General features: G+C 46.3%; 1 protein-coding gene across 9 annotated transcripts in view; it reads right to left on the bottom strand.

Moving 5' to 3' along the window:
- CCDC91 (coiled-coil domain containing 91) overlaps positions 1–15,953 on the bottom strand; it is a 220,280-nt gene that overhangs the window by 146,992 nt on the left and 57,335 nt on the right. For all 9 annotated transcript variants that reach the window (XM_082223141.1, XM_082223142.1, XM_082223146.1 and 6 more), the window contains 2 exons: positions 10,664–10,858; positions 10,048–10,152 (listed from right to left, as the gene is read on the bottom strand). In XM_082223141.1, coding sequence (XP_082079267.1) covers positions 10,048–10,152; positions 10,664–10,858 — 300 coding nt within the window. The remainder of the gene's footprint in view (positions 1–10,047; positions 10,153–10,663; positions 10,859–15,953) is intronic.

Raw genomic sequence — 15,953 nt, 5'->3', positions numbered from 1 at the left:
TCTAACTGTCCTTTGAAATAATTGCATCCAACTTGAAACTGTTAATATCCAAGTGTTTATGGAAGCATAAATAACCTTCTAAAGTTAGAAGAATGACTCAGAATGCTACTGAACATTCAAGTGTCTAGACACCTAATGCTTTAGCTACTATTCAATAACCAAAGCCTGGAAGAAACGGAGTCCTGGCCATATCCTTTGTAATACAGTAGCATTAGATCTTGAAGTCAGACTACATTTACTGGAAGGCTCATCTTCATTTCAACAGAGATGGAACTGCTCTTTTAAAATTGGTGGGTGTCATGTCCTGCTCATTTCTAGGAGTCCACTTTTAAACAGGGGTAGGTAGTTACCACTGTCCCCTTACTGTAACTCCTCCAAGACAGGGGACCCCATTCTGCTGAGGAACCTGTTCAATAAAAGGCAGCTCTCCGTTGGGAATGGAGAATTCAAATTCCCCAGGATTCAATTAAATTCTGACTAGTAATGTTGCAAAATGTCTAGGCAAATGGAATATTTGAACTACATTATTACAGCAGTTTAGAGTATTAAACTAAGAAAGGTATTTCACATTACACTTTAGGGAAGAAATAAAAGATAGTCCTAATTCTCACTGCCATTATCACCACAAGTAAGGTTTTCTAGATGCTCAACAAAGTTTCACATAAAGTTTTCTAGATGTTGCACATCATTGCCCCCACAAACAAGTCTACAATCTAATACAAGTAACTCACAACTTATGCACGTTTAACATGTACAATTTCAGTTTTATGCAACTGAAGGCAAGACAGTTGAAATTACACCAATTAAAGGCACAGAAGCTCTTTTTGTGCAGGGTTTTCCTGCAGAGTAAAGAGCTTTTACAGTAAGCTCTCAGATATAACATAACACAGTAACAAACAAAAATAACGCCCCCCCCCAGCCAAAATGCAAGTTACCTGTATACACAATGCAACAGAAAAAAGGGATAGAGATAACAGAAAAACAAGCCAGGCATTACTTTTTGTAAGGTTACATAACATGAAAACAAACATTAAGGTTTATTCTATTTGTTCTTTAAGGCAGTGATAACGAATTCTCAGATGTGCTAATATACACCACGGGCTTTTGATATTACTGCTGCTGCTCCATAGTTTGTTTATAGATAGCAAATTGCAATGACCTGGCTTGAGAACATGATCTTAAAAAAAACATGATTTACATGACCCTAGAAGAGAAAAAGACAAGTGAGTCTTGACTGGGAACCGGCCCCTAAACCTACTCCCAGGCCACACCCCCGACGGCAGCCCATTGGCCCACCAGGGGTGGGCCAAGCCCACAGTTACTTGGGGGGGGCACCTAGCCAGGTGGCCCCGCTTAGGGCCGCAAACTCTGCCCACCTGTTGGGAAGGGGTGAGTGGGAATTGCTAATGAGCAGCAAGCAGCCCTATGATTCACATGCTCCCTCTCTTCCATCCTTACACTAGAGGTTTTCAACCTTTTGGAGTCCACGGCTCCCTTAACCAACCACCTTCTTTCTGCAGGAGCCCAGTTATGTCACCTCCTGCCTGCCTGCAGAGCGAGCAGCCTCTCATCCTTTTTCAGACACCCTCCCTTGTGGAGCGTTACCTCAGCCTCCTCTCCCCTCTCCTTGGGTGTCCTCTGGGCAGCCGCTGCTGCCGCCTTGTCTCTGAGCTGCCCCTCCTGCCCCAAAGAGAGGTGCTTCCTCACACGGACCCACAGGGGCACGGGACTTGTCTGTCCATTCCCAACAGCAAGGGCTCATGGACTGGCTGGCTGGGCTCCCTTGCCTGCCTGCCTGCCTGCCTCAGCTCTTGGCAACCAGCACCATTCCCCTGCGGCGCTTGTAGCCAAGGCTGCTGCTGCAACAAACAGTTGTGCAAGCCTTTGGGAGGCAGAGATGCGAGAGGACATCAGAGGAGGAAGGGAAGGAAAAAGGGACATAGGCCAGGGTTGCCCATAGCACCCCTAGCCATTATTTGTGGCACCCCAGGGTGCCATGGCACACTGACTGAAAATCACTGCCGTACACATTTGAGAAGAGGGGAGCAAAAGCTTCTTTTCACTTCCCAAACCCCTGGAGGGCCCCACGTTGGTTACCCCTAGTTTAGAAAATCACCTGAAGTGAGCTAAAGTTATCTTCATGTTCCTAAAAGAAGTTTCTACATAGCAAAAGTAATACTCCAAGATGAAGAACTTCAAATACTATGGAATATACAAACTGACCATTTTAAAGGCAGGAATTTTGTGAGCATTTTCATAATGGATCACATTGATCAAATCATTGCTCTTGTCCTAACATAATTCTGGGGGTTTTTTATATTTAGTAGGAGACCTTTATATTTAAATGAAACCTAAAAGAGGAGGAAAAGCAATGTATGCTTAGCATTTCTGAGGCAATCACTGGAAATGGATCTGATGGCTTGACACCCTCATTGCTGGATACAGCTGGGATTGAAAGATGCTAGCTGAAAGCAGCCCAGGCAGTATTAGAAAGTGTACAAATTGGAAAAAGTAAAATTTCTGCCAGTTATTGTGCCCTTTAGGATTTAAAGTCATTCCAGATACATTCTAGCATTAGGTAGTGCTATATTTATCTATTCTTTTCTATGTGCTTCTTCATTAATCTACTTTGTTCAATACACAGTTTGCTGTATAAGTTGAGTTTGTGGTTCTGGGAGGTTTGGGTGGGAAATGTCACTGAATAAAACAAGGAAAGGAATTCAAAAGCACAAAGACATGCCAAAAATAAATTGAAATGTCCAAGCAGAAAAACTGAACAGAAGTGGGCATATGCATAAATGTGTTTAATCAACTAGCAAAAACAAGGCTAGAAACTAATAAAGTACCCTTTTCCTGCTACTTTCCTCAATGCACCATATTTTCAAGCTCTTCTATGACCTGCAAAAGTTCCTGGAATTTCATCTATAAATTTAGTGGCAGGTATAATAGGTAACTTTTTAAACACCCATTTTTCATTATTAGTGTTCTGTCTCCTCTATGTCTGCACCTAAAACCAACCTAAATATTTTGTTAGAAGATGATATTTAACACGATGTAAGTCATATTACTTTTAAAAGAAAACATACATTTTCTAATACTCTTAGCCACAGAATGTACCTACCTCCAAGATATATTTCCATGCTGTTCATATTCATGTGCACTAAACGAAACAACATTGTTCTACATTTTAAAGTTTGATTTCAAAAATTCATGGTTTTCAACTAAGGGTGGAGCTGAATACATGGGCTGATCGATGACCAAACTAGGTGTGATGGAAGCAGGTCTGCCCTGTTAACGTGCAGGTTAAGGAAGAAGTCTGATTTGAAGAGCAGAAGGGGAAACACAAGTTGGTTCAAGTACTGCTTAGACCTCACCTCAGCAATTTCTCTCTCATTTTTCATCTGAAAACCAATTTTGCTCATAAAACCTGCCCTCAACCCACCCTGATTCAGATAAGACTGAATCTGCCACTTCCAGGAACACCACCAGAAAAAGATCCTGTGAAGTAACTAGAGTTCCTGCCTCAAGAACCAGGTGGTGCTAATCCCAGATGGGCCCAAGATGACCAGAATGGAAGATCAGCCATCACTTTGTTTCTTTACACAGATGCATATATAAGGGGCTGTAAATGACAACCAAGACCCATCTCCTATGTTGATTTGCAGGTGATATGGCAGTTTTGTCATATAATCTGTTAACCTCCCTCCCAAAAGCTATGGTTAACCTCCAAGACTTTAGTATTTTGGCTGCCTACAGGATAAATTATAATAAATCTAAATCCTTATTTCTTAAATTTGACTCCAACATACAACTTGTGACATGTCATTTAACTGGAATTAAGATTTCCCTTTCACTTCAATATATAGATGTTTATTTACCTGGGAACTTAAATGATTTACCTTAAATTATAGCCTGGTTAACAATAAGATTAATAGGGAGATAGCCTGATGAGCTAAATCCAACCTGTATTTTGAAGGAAGAACTGAATTCCTAAAAATGATGGAATTGCGTAAATTAAGTTACTTATAAAAGTATCCATATGCCACCAATACATACAATATAACACTGTGGTGTACAACAATAGAAACAGACAGAGGTTATCCCTATTCCTAGATCTCTGATTGCTAAATGGCAAATAGCATTTAATAATCTTGGACTGAAAAATAAACTGACTTATAAATAGACTGGCTTGTAACTTTTTTGTACATGAAATTTTTGGGGTTTCCCACAGCTTCAGCTTTAATACAACTTAATTACTTTTAGCCTAAATAACCTGTGCCTATTTAGAGAGGTATTTGGTTGAAATAATAGGTAGATACAATGAAAGGCAACCTTCACTTCTCTTGGTTTCCTCCATCGCCAGCTCTGCTTTGTTGTCTTGGCCACCATGCTGGAGCACTCACAAGCAGCCTGCCGCTCCATGGGCTGATTGTGAGTCATTAAACATTCCCCCAAACAAATGCTGCAGAGGCCGCTCCCAAAAAAACGACTTTATAGCATTACTTTATGGGATCATTTACCTTTACCCTTTTTTACATAGGGCAACAGGTGTCAAAGCTGGTAACAAGTGGCTCTCAGACACCCAGGACATCACTTCCACACAAAGAATATTTTCAATTTATTTACTGAATGAAGACATTATGTACTCAATCTTTATGGGCAAATTATGCCTTGTATGGAGCAAATGTGAAAACATGAATTTGAGTCATGTGCCCATCTAAGTCATACTCAAAGTAATCCCACTGAAATCAATGGACTTAACCAATTCATCCATAAAATTCTGTGGGCATACTCGAGGAATGATTTAGTTGCATGTAACACACAGATACCAAACAACCTCTCTGGGCTTCCTTTGAATTTGTTACCACCAAATAATGGGGAGCAGCCATTGGCAAAATAATTATACGTTCATTCCAGACAAACACTGTCAAAGGGAAATACCATGTGATACTTCCAGAGAAAAGAAAAAGATTAACATTTTGAAGTCATTGTTACAAGTTCTCCAAAGCACTGAAAAACTGATAGAAATTTAATGTTTGCCTATGAAAATGCCAAACAGCTGATGGGATGCATTTTTTGGTTTTGGTTTTTTGGGGGAGGGTTAACCTTGGGAAGAGGGGACCCATGGCTTTATGTTATAAAATTCAGTGGCAAGAGAGCTTCTACTTTTTTAAAGTCCTGTTCTGAAAGAAAAAAAATGTTTTCCAAACTTTCAGGCAACCATGCAAGTCATGGAGGACTCCCCTGAGTGAGTGCTTGAGGGCCCTGCTCTTGCCACTTACCATCTGGCCTGGGGCGGGGCCTGGGGCCTCATAAGGACTGTGTGCTGCTTGCTGCCTGCTGCCCAGGAGGACTCCCCTGAGTGAGTGCTGGAGGGCCCTGCTCTTGCCACTTACCATCTGGCCTGGGGCGGGGCCTGGGGCCTCATAAGGACTGTGTGCTGCTTGCTGCCTGCTGCCCAGGAGGACTCCCCTGAGTGAGTGCTGGAGGGCCCTGCTCTTGCCACTTACCATCTGGCCTGGGGCGGGGCCTGGGGCCTCATAAGGACTGTGTGCTGCTTGCTGCCTGCTGCCCAGGAGGACTCCCCTGAGTGAGTGCTGGAGGGCCCTGCTCTTGCCACTTACCATCTGGCCTGGGGCGGGGCCTGGGGCCTCATAAGGACTGTGTGCTGCTTGCTGCCTGCTGCCCAGGAGGACTCCCCTGAGTGAGTGCCTGAGGGCCCTGCTCTTGCCACTTACCATCTGGCCTGGGGCGGGGCCTGGGGCCTCATAAGGACTGTGTGCTGCTTGCTGCCTGCTGCCCAGGAGGACTCCCCTGAGTGAGTGCTGGAGGGCCCTGCTCTTGCCACTTACCATCTGGCCTGGGGCGGGGCCTGGGGCCTCATAAGGACTGTGTGCTGCTTGCTGCCTGCTGCCCAGGAGGACTCCCCTGAGTGAGTGCTGGAGGGCCCTGCTCTTGCCACTTACCATCTGGCCTGGGGCGGGGCCTGGGGCCTCATAAGGACTGTGTGCTGCTTGCTGCCTGCTGCCCAGGAGGACTCCCCTGAGTGAGTGCTGGAGGGCCCTGCTCTTGCCACTTACCATCTGGCCTGGGGCGGGGCCTGGGGCCTCATAAGGACTGTGTGCTGCTTGCTGCCTGCTGCCCAGGAGGACTCCCCTGAGTGAGTGCTGGAGGGCCCTGCTCTTGCCACTTACCATCTGGCCTGGGGCGGGGCCTGGGGCCTCATAAGGACTGTGTGCTGCTTGCTGCCTGCTGCCCAGGAGGACTCCCCTGAGTGAGTGCCTGAGGGCCCTGCTCTTGCCACTTACCATCTGGCCTGGGGCGGGGCCTGGGGCCTCATAAGGACTGTGTGCTGCTTGCTGCCTGCTGCCCAGGAGGACTCCCCTGAGTGAGTGCTGGAGGGCCCTGCTCTTGCCACTTACCATCTGGCCTGGGGCGGGGCCTGGGGCCTCATAAGGACTGTGTGCTGCTTGCTGCCTGCTGCCCAGGAGGACTCCCCTGAGTGAGTGCCTGAGGGCCCTGCTCCTCCCTGCCACTTACCACCTGGCCCAGGGCGGGGCCTGACAGGCCTCACTAGGACAGTTGTTACTGCCGGAGAGGCACAGAGTGTTTTTAAAATGTTTTTAAAAAATTTCTTTGGATTTTTTGTATGTGGGGGGTGGGGGTGGGATGGATGTTTGGTTGGGCTTGGGGAATTATTATTTTTTATTTTGATGTTTTTGTAATTTTTACATTTTTTGTTTGTATTGTTTTATTGGTTTTGTTTGTTTGTTTAAGGTGTTATTTTGTTTTTAGGGGGAGGGATCAGGGCTGCCGGGGAGTGGGCCCCAGCCCACAAAATGGCTGGGGCATGTTCCACAGGGGGGGATGCACTGGGACAACCGATCTCAGTGATCACGGGTAGGAGGAGGAGTTACGCTAAGACCAGACCATGTCATTACAGAGGAGGCAGGTTTAGTCGTTGTCTGAGGACTATCCCTGCCTCCGGGTCTGGTCCTGACCGGATGGATACTAGAATCAGCAAGGGATACCCACATGACCTGAAGGTGCTGCTGTGCAATGCCAGGTCAATGATTCATAAGACCACTGCCATCCATGACTTGATCATGGATGGAGGATTTGACCTGGCATGTGTAACAGAGACTTGGCTGGATGAAGCAGATGGGCCTGTCCTTGCCACTGCTTGTCCACCAGGTTTCTCTTACGCACAGCAACCCAGGTCATGTGGGCGGGGAGGGGGGGTTGCAGTGATTTTTAGGAAGTCATTAGTTTGCACCAGGCGTCCTATTGGGAAGACCCAGTTTTCTGAGTGCATGTTCTGGAAGTTGGGCAATAGGGGCAGTACAGGATTCCTTTTGGTGTACCGACCTCCCCGCTGCGCCAAGGATTCCCTGCCCGAGCTGCTTCAGGTCGTGGCGGATGTTCTCCTGGAGATACCTAGCTTGGTCGTCCTGGGGGATTTTAACATCCATGCCGACACGACCTTACAAGGGGCCGCTCGGGACTTCGTGGAAAGCATGGCCTCCATGGGGCTGTCCCTGAATAAGTCTGGCCCAACCCATAGCCGTGGACATGCCTTGGACCTGGTGTTTACCTCTATGGATGTTGGTGATCTGACACTAAGTAAAAGCGAAACGAAAGAAGTGCCATGGTCAGATCACTTCCTGGTGCAACTGGACTTCTCTGCGACCCATCCCCTCTGCAGGGAGGTGGGACCAATTCGGATGGTCCGCCCCCGCCACTTAATGGATCCAAATGGTTTCCAGAGAGTGGTAGGGGATGCTTTATCCCATGTTGATGGCCTTTCAGCTGATTCCCTGGTGGCCCGCTGGAATGTGGAGTTAACCAGGGCTATTGACTGTTTGGCTCCGAAGCGCCCTCTCCGATTGCATGGAGCCCGGACAGCCCCGTGGTTTTCCACGGATCTGAGGGCAATGAAACAATCGTTGAGACGGCTAGAGCGCCGGTGGCGGATAACTCATTCCGAATCTGACCGGACACAGGTTAGAGCTCAACGTCGAGCCTACCAAGTGGCGATAGCGACGGCGAAGAAGAATTTCTTCACCGCCTCTATTGCATCTGCAGAAAACAGCAGCAGGAGACTTTTTCAGGTGGTTCACAATTTAGCGGAACCACCTGCAACATCGGGGCCCAGTACGGGCCACATGTTCTCCTGCAATGATTTCGCAAAGTTCTTTGCAGATAAAATCGCTCAGATTCGGGAAGAAGTAGACTCCACCGTGGGAGCAGGGCCGGGGCGGGAGAGTGCAAGAGTTCTGTCTAGTCAAGTTGAGTGGGATCAATTCCAATCTGTTACCTCCGAGGATGTGGACAGGCTGCTTGGACGAGTGAAACCAACCACCTGTCTCCTGGATCCTTGCCCATCCTGGCTTATAAAAGCTAGCCGGGAAGGACTGGGCGATGGGCTTCGTGGGGTGGTGAATGCTTCCCTCCGTGAGGGAACCTTCCCAGACCCGCTGAAAGAGGCGGTTATTAAACCGCTTCTTAAAAAACCATCTTTAGATGCGGCCACGATGGCCAATTATCGCCCAGTCTCAAATCTTCCATTCTTGGGCAAGGTGATTGAGCGAGCGGTTGCCGAACAACTCCAGGCACGCCTGGAAGAAGCGGACCATTTGGATCCCTTCCAGTCGGGATTCAGGCCTCATCATGGGACTGAAACTGCCTTGGTCGCACTGGTTGATGATCTCCGGCGGGCTAGGGACAAAGGTGAGAGCTGTTTCCTAGTTCTGCTGGATCTCTCAGCGGCGTTCGATACCATCGACCATAGCATCCTTCTGGACCGTCTTGGGGGGCTGGGAGCTGGGGGCACTGTTATACAGTGGTTCCGCTCCTTCCTCCTAGGCCGTGTTCAGAAAGTGGTGGTGGGGGATGAGTGTTCAGACCCCTGGGCTCTCACTTGTGGGGTGCCTCAGGGTTCTGTCCTCTCCCCCATGCTTTTCAACATCTACATGCGGCCGCTGGGAGAGATCATCAGGAGGTTTGGGCTGGGTGTTCATCAGTATGCGGATGATACCCAGCTCTACCTCTCTTTTAAATCAGAACCAGTGAAGGCGGTGAAGGTCCTGTGTGAGTGTCTGGAGGCGGTTGGAGGATGGATGGCGGCTAACAGATTGAGGTTGAATCCTGACAAGACAGAAGTACTGTTTTTGGGGGACAGGAGGCGGGCAGGTGTGGAGGATTCCCTGGTCCTGAATGGGGTAACTGTGCCCCTGAAGGACCAGGTGCGCAGCCTGGGAGTCATTTTGGACTCACAGCTGTCCATGGAGGCACAGGTCAAATCTGTGTCCAGGGCAGCTGTTTACCAGCTCCATCTGGTACGTAGGCTGAGACCCTATCTGCCTGCGGACTGTCTCGCCAGAGTGGTGCATGCTCTGGTTATCTCCCGCTTGGACTACTGCAATGCACTCTACGTGGGGCTACCTTTGAAGGTGACTCGGAAACTACAACTAATCCAGAATGCGGCAGCTAGACTGGTGACTGGGAGCGGCCGCCGAGACCATATAACACCGGTCTTGAAAGACCTGCATTGGCTCCCAGTACGTTTCCGAGCACAATTCAAAGTGTTGGTGCTGACCTTTAAAGCCCTAAACGGCCTCGGTCCAGTATACCTGAAGGAGCGTCTCCACCCCCATCAGTCTGCCCGGACGCTGAGGTCCAGCGCCGAGGGCCTTCTGGCGGTTCCCTCACTGCGAGAAGCAAAGCTACAGGGAACCAGGCAGAGGGCCTTCTCGGTAGTGGCGCCCGCCCTGTGGAACACCCTTCCAGCAGATGTCAAGGCGATAAACAACTACCTGACATTCAGGAGACATCTTAAGGCAGCCCTGTTCAGGGAAGTTTTTAACGTGTGATATTTTATTGTATTTTTGGTTTTTATGGAAGCCGCCCAGAGTGGCTGGGGAGGCCCAGCCAGATGGGCGGGGTATAAATAATAAATTATTATTATTATTATTATTATTATTGGAAAAGATGTGTATTGGACCACATATTTAGCCTTAGGGAAGTGGTGAGAGAAAAACAAGTTACCTGAAGCTTGTTGTACTGATCTTCATGTGAAATCAATTTATCCTCCTTGTGTTTCAGGAAATCTGTTTCCAGAATTCTGTATTTTTCCAACAAATCTTCTAACTCCTAAAAAAGATTTAAGATTAACATGAAGAAGTACTGAACCTATTTTTAAATTCTAAGCCAGACTTTCCACAAAAAATATAAAACAATTAAATATTAGTCAACTTTTGGGCAAAGAGAGGAACTGATAAGCCACTGAATTTAAGGGTTTTTTAAGCTCAGCAGAATTAACAGTATTAATATGATATTCACCAGAAAGGTGTATATATATAGAAAGAGAGAGCCCCTAGAACATATTCCTAGACTATCAGCAAAATAACATTTTTCCACCTTGTTCTCCGAAGGATCTTGACCTTCTTTCCTGAAACTTTCCAAATAAGTCAAACTGAGTCAGACACCCAGCATGGAAAGGAAACCAAAATGGTTAGATTGGGCAAAGCAAACAGCAACTGAGGACAGGATCTTGGACTGGAAAGTGTTAGACAAGTCTAACTATAGGTGATGTTGCCAGCTACAACCATAATGAAATTACCCATAGATTTCAAAGGATGACGCTGAGGAGTTTTACTTATACCTTTTTTATTCTACATTTTTCTTCATCAGCAGCTTTAAGTTTAACTTCTAGACTTGAAAGTGTTTGCTGAAGTGTTTCTTTATTTGCTTCATCCAATTCTAGTTTCCTATCATTTTCACTTGCTCTTTCGACATCTTCAGTTACACTCAGACAGGAAACTGGTACATTCAAAGAAGGATCAACTGATAATGGAACCTATTTCATTGAAGATACAAAAATGCATAGAAATGACGAGAGATAAAAATTACAATGAGAAACCATTTCCATAGCAATACCTTCCTGAGATGCAGATAATAAAGGTATATGAAAATATATATAGTTCCAGGCTTGTCTGAATAAGAGGGATTTTCGCAATGAGCCAATGAAGCATGCCACTAATTGTGTGTGTCCAAGGTGACTTTGGACCTTGGTTTCCCAAACAGCAGAACTTACCCAATGCAGTCCCTGTAGCAAGACATTTTTGAAACTGAGAAGAGTCTCAAAATCAGCATGGCACAGGAAGTCTGCTGCTGAAGGGGGAAAGTGCCAAAAATACCACTGGGTTTCTTTTAATTATTCTAATCGATTACATAACTATAAGAAAAAATACAATGACAAAAAGAAAATGCAATATTCTTCTCAAGCTGGTCAGTATCATAGCTTCCATTTCAAAATGCACAGGGCACATTGCTACAGATCAAAGAGAGAGACAAAATTTTGGCTCCAACCCACCTAATGTGACCTGTGACTACAAACTATCAAAGGCAACAGTACTTAATTAAAGACATGATGTGCAGTTGTAGCACTGATTTCAAATGGGCTCTATGGTTGCAATAGGGTGCTGCAGCTCTGAAATTGAAAGAGGTTAGCACTTGTGACCAATCTTTTTTGACCAAAGGGTTTCACAACAACCCCTCTGAGGGCTGTCTGCCAGCAGTGGGCATTACTAGCCACCATGACACTTTTGTACATGCATACACACACACACACATAGTGCATACCTAGAATCATAGAATCATAGAGTTGGAAGAGACCACAAAGGCCATCGAGTCCAACCCCCTGCCAAGCAGGAAACACCATCAGAGCACTCCTGACATATGGCTGTCAAGCCTCTGCTTAAAGACCTCCAAAGTAGGAGACTCCACCACACTCCTTGGCAGCAAATTCCACTGTCGAACAGCTCTTACTGTCAGGAAGTTCTTCCGAATGTTTAGGTGGAATCTTCTTTCTTGTAGTTTGGATCCATTGCTCTGTGTCCGCTTCTCTGGAGCAGCAGAAAAAAACCTTTCTCTCTCCTCTATGTGACATCCTTTTATATATTTGAACATGGCTATCATATCTCCCCTTAACCTCCTCTTCTCCAGGCTAAACATGCCCAGCTCCCTTAGCCGTTCCTCATAAGGCATCGTTTCCAGGCCTTTGACCATTTTGGTTGCCGTCCTCTGGACACGTTCAAGTTTGTCAGTGTCCTTCTTGAACTGTGGTGCCCAGAACTGGACACAGTACTCCAGGTGAGGTCTGACCAGAGCAGAATACAGTGGCACTATTACTTCCCTTGATCTAGATGCTATACTCCTATTGATGCAGCCCAGAATTGCATTGGCTTTTTTAGCTGCCGCGTCACACTGTTGGCTCATGTCAAGTTTGTGGTCAACCAAGACTCCTAGATCCTTTTCACATGTACTGCTCTCAAGCCAGGTGTCACCCATCTTGTATTTGTGCCTCTCATTTTTTTTGCCCAAGCGCAATACTTTGCATTTCTCCCTGTTAAAGCTCATCTTGTTTGTTTTGGCCCAGTTCTCTAATCTGTCAAGGTCGTTTTGAAGTGTGATCCTGTCCTCTGGGGTGTTAGCAACCTCTCCCAGTTTGGTGTCATCTGCAAATTTGATCAGGATGCCCTTGAGTCCATCATCCAAGTCGTTGATAAAGATGTTGAATAAGACCGGGCCCAAGACAGAACCCTGTGGCACCCCACTAGTCACTCTTCTCCAGGATGAAGAGTAGCATAGTCAAGACCGCATTTTACCAGCTTCTTTACAAGAATATCATGGGGCACCTTGTCAAATGCCTTGCTGAAATCAAGGTAGGCTATATCCACTGCAATCCCTTCATCTACCAGGCTTGTAATTCTGTCAAAAAACGAGATCAGGTTAGTCTGACATGACTTATTTTTCAGAAATCCATGCTGACTATTGGTGATCACAGCATTCCTTTCTAGGTGCTCACAGACTGTTTGCTTAATGATCTGCTCCAGAATCTTCCCTGGTATTGATGTCAGACTGACTGGGCGGTAATTATTTGGGTCCTCTCTTTTCCCCTTTTTTGAAAATAGGGACAACATTTGCCCTCCTCCAGTCTGCCGGGACTTCGCCTGTTCTCCAGGAATTCTCAAAGATGACTGCCAGTGGTTCTGAGATCACATCTGCCAGTTCTTTTAATACTCTTGGATGCAGTTCATCTGGCCCTGGAGACTTGAATACATCTAAACTAGCCAAATATTCTTGTACTATCTCCTTAGTTATTCTGGGCTGTGTTTCCTTTGCTGAATCATTTGCTCCAAATTCTTCAGGTCTGGCATTGTTTTCTTTATCGGAGAAGACTGAGGCAAAGAAGGCATTGAGGAGTTCAGCCCTTTCTGTGTCCCCTGTTTGCATTTCACCATCTTCTCCTCTGAGTGACCCCACTGTTTCTTTGTTCTTCCTTTTGCTACGAACATACCCATAAAAGCCTTTTTTGTTGCTTTTAACCTCTCTAGCAAGCCTGAGTTCATTCTGTGCTTTAGCTTTTCTGACTTTGTGTCTACACGTGCTGGCTATTTGTTTGAATTCCTCTTTGGTGGTTTCCCCCCTTTTCCATTTTTTGTACACATCCTTTTTTAATCTTAATTCAGTTAAAAGTTCTTTAGATAGCCACCCTGGCTTCTTTAGGCACCTTCCATGTTTCCGTCTCATTGGTATTCCCTGACGTTGTGCTTTTACTATCTCCCTCTTAACAAACTCCCAGCCCTCATGAACTCCCTTTCCTTTTAGTATTACTGTCCATGGGATCTCACCCAGCACTTCCCTAAGTTTTATGAAGTCGGCTTTCTTAAAGTCAAGAAATTGAGTCCTAGTATGCTTGGCTGCTCCTTTCCGCTGTATAGTAAACTTCAGAAGAGCATGATCACTCGCGCCTAATGATCCTTCCACTTCTACCCCACTAACCAGGTCATCAACATTGGTTAGGACCAGATCTAAAATGGCTGTTCCTCTTGTTGCTTCTCCCACTTTCTGGACAATGAAGTTGTCTGCAAGGCCAGTGAGGAATCTGTTTGACCTTATGCTCTTGGCTGAGTTTGACATTCAACAAATATCCGGGTAATTAAAGTCCCCCATTACTACTATCTCCCTTCTTTTTGCATGCTTGGCCATCTGTTCCAGGAAGGCATCATCTATGTCCTCCGTTTGGCTTGGGGATCTATAGTAAACTCCCACAATGAGGTCACTGTTATTCTTCTCTCCCTTAATTTTGACCCAAATGCTCTCACTTTGGCTTTGAGGTTCTAAATCTTGGATCTCTTCACAGGTATACACATCCCTGACATATAACGCCACTCCTCCTCCTTTCTTGTCTGGTCTGTTTCTCTGAAATAGATTGTATCCCTCCATTATTACATTCCAATCGTGGGACTTATCCCACCAGGTTTCAGTGATACCTATTATGTCATATTTAGTTTGCTGTACCAAGAGCTCAAGCTCATCTTGTTTATTTCCCATGCTTTGCGCATTAGTGTACAGACATTGAAGTCCATTAATCATTACCCCGTGTCTCTTATTTAAGGATTTTTTCCTCCCACCACTAGGTCTGCGTGCTGTTTGCTCCATTTGCTCTATGACATTTGGATGATCATCTTCATTAATTGATAGACTCCTACCTTCAGGAGCACTGTCTCCCTCCCCCACATTAGTCAGTTTAAAGCCCTCCTGATGAGGTTTCTGAGATTTTTGGCAAAAACATTTCTCCCAACCGTTGTGAGGTGCAGCCCATCACTTGCCAGAAGTCCATCTTCAAGAAACTGCAGTCCGTGATCTAAGAATCCAAACCGTTCCTGTTTACACCATTTGTGAAGCCAGCTGTTCACTTCCACTATTTTTCCCTCTCTCCCTGGGCCACATCGTTCAACTGGGAGGACAGATGAGATGACAATTTGTGCATTTAGTTGCTTCAATTTCCTGCCGAGAGCCTCGTAGTCTCTTTTGATCTTCTGGAGGCTATTGCTTGCAGTGTCATTGGTTCCCACATGAACCAAGAGGAAGGGGTATTTGTCAGTGGGTTTTATGATTCCTTGCAGTCGTTCAGTTACATCTTGGATCTTAGCCCCGGGGAGACAGCACACTTCCCGAGACATCTTGTCAGGCCCACAGATCACTGCTTCTGTTCCCCTCAGTAGGGAATCCCCTATCACAACTACACGCCTCCTCTTAGGTTTGGTCGGGGTTCTTCTGTGAGCTGTCCGTTCCAAGGTCGCCTGCACATTCCCTGAGGACTGACTTTGCTGCTCGTCTTCATTTACCTGATCGACTGAAATGAGGGAGAGATCCTCAAATGGAGTCTGCTCTTTGTCTTCCATGCTAGGGGAGAGGACCTCAAAGCAATTGTGTATTTCTAAACAATCAGATCGAACCCTAGGCCTCCTACTTCTTTGAGTCACGTTTCTCCATATATCTGGCACCTGTGTTGGTGAACTAGCCTCCTTCTCAGGGAGTCCCCTGTCACCTCCTTGGTGGAGACGGTGTGCTCTGTTGCTTCCAAGAAGAGCTCCAGCTCTCTAATTCTTTGGAGCGTAGCTACACGTTCCTCCAGTTGCTGGACTTTGTCTTTTAAGAGGGCAATCAACATGCAATTGCTGCAGGTAAAGCTGCCTGCAACCTTTGGCAAGATGGCAAACATTGCGCAGGAACCGCAGGCGACGGCAGCTGTTTCCTCCCCCTCCATCTTGAGAATGTGTCGTTGGGGGTGGCTACAGCAGTCCTCCATCATAAAAAGTGTGAAGACAGGACAAATAACTCCCCCCACAAAAAAAACCTAGGTCTCCCCCAACAAACGTTTGAGACTAGCTCCCCTAAATCTAAAAGATGGATCAAACCGCCTTGCTAGCTCTGATAAGCTCCTCCCACAGCTAATCACCTGCCTCAACAGAAACCCTGCCCCCTCTGACTTTTGCACAGGGAGAACAGCTAATCAGCCACAAAGAAACACACACACAAGAAAACCCTTTTTGCTCCTTCTTCAACTGCTGCCCTGCTGGCTACCTATGCAGAGACATTAAAGA

The sequence above is a fragment of the Podarcis vaucheri genome, assembly GCF_965113315.1.
Source record: "Podarcis vaucheri genome assembly, chromosome: 5".
NCBI lineage: Eukaryota > Metazoa > Chordata > Lepidosauria > Squamata > Lacertidae > Podarcis > Podarcis vaucheri.
Note: the sequence above shows the minus strand (reverse complement) of the source record. Positions and strands in the feature narration are given on the sequence as shown.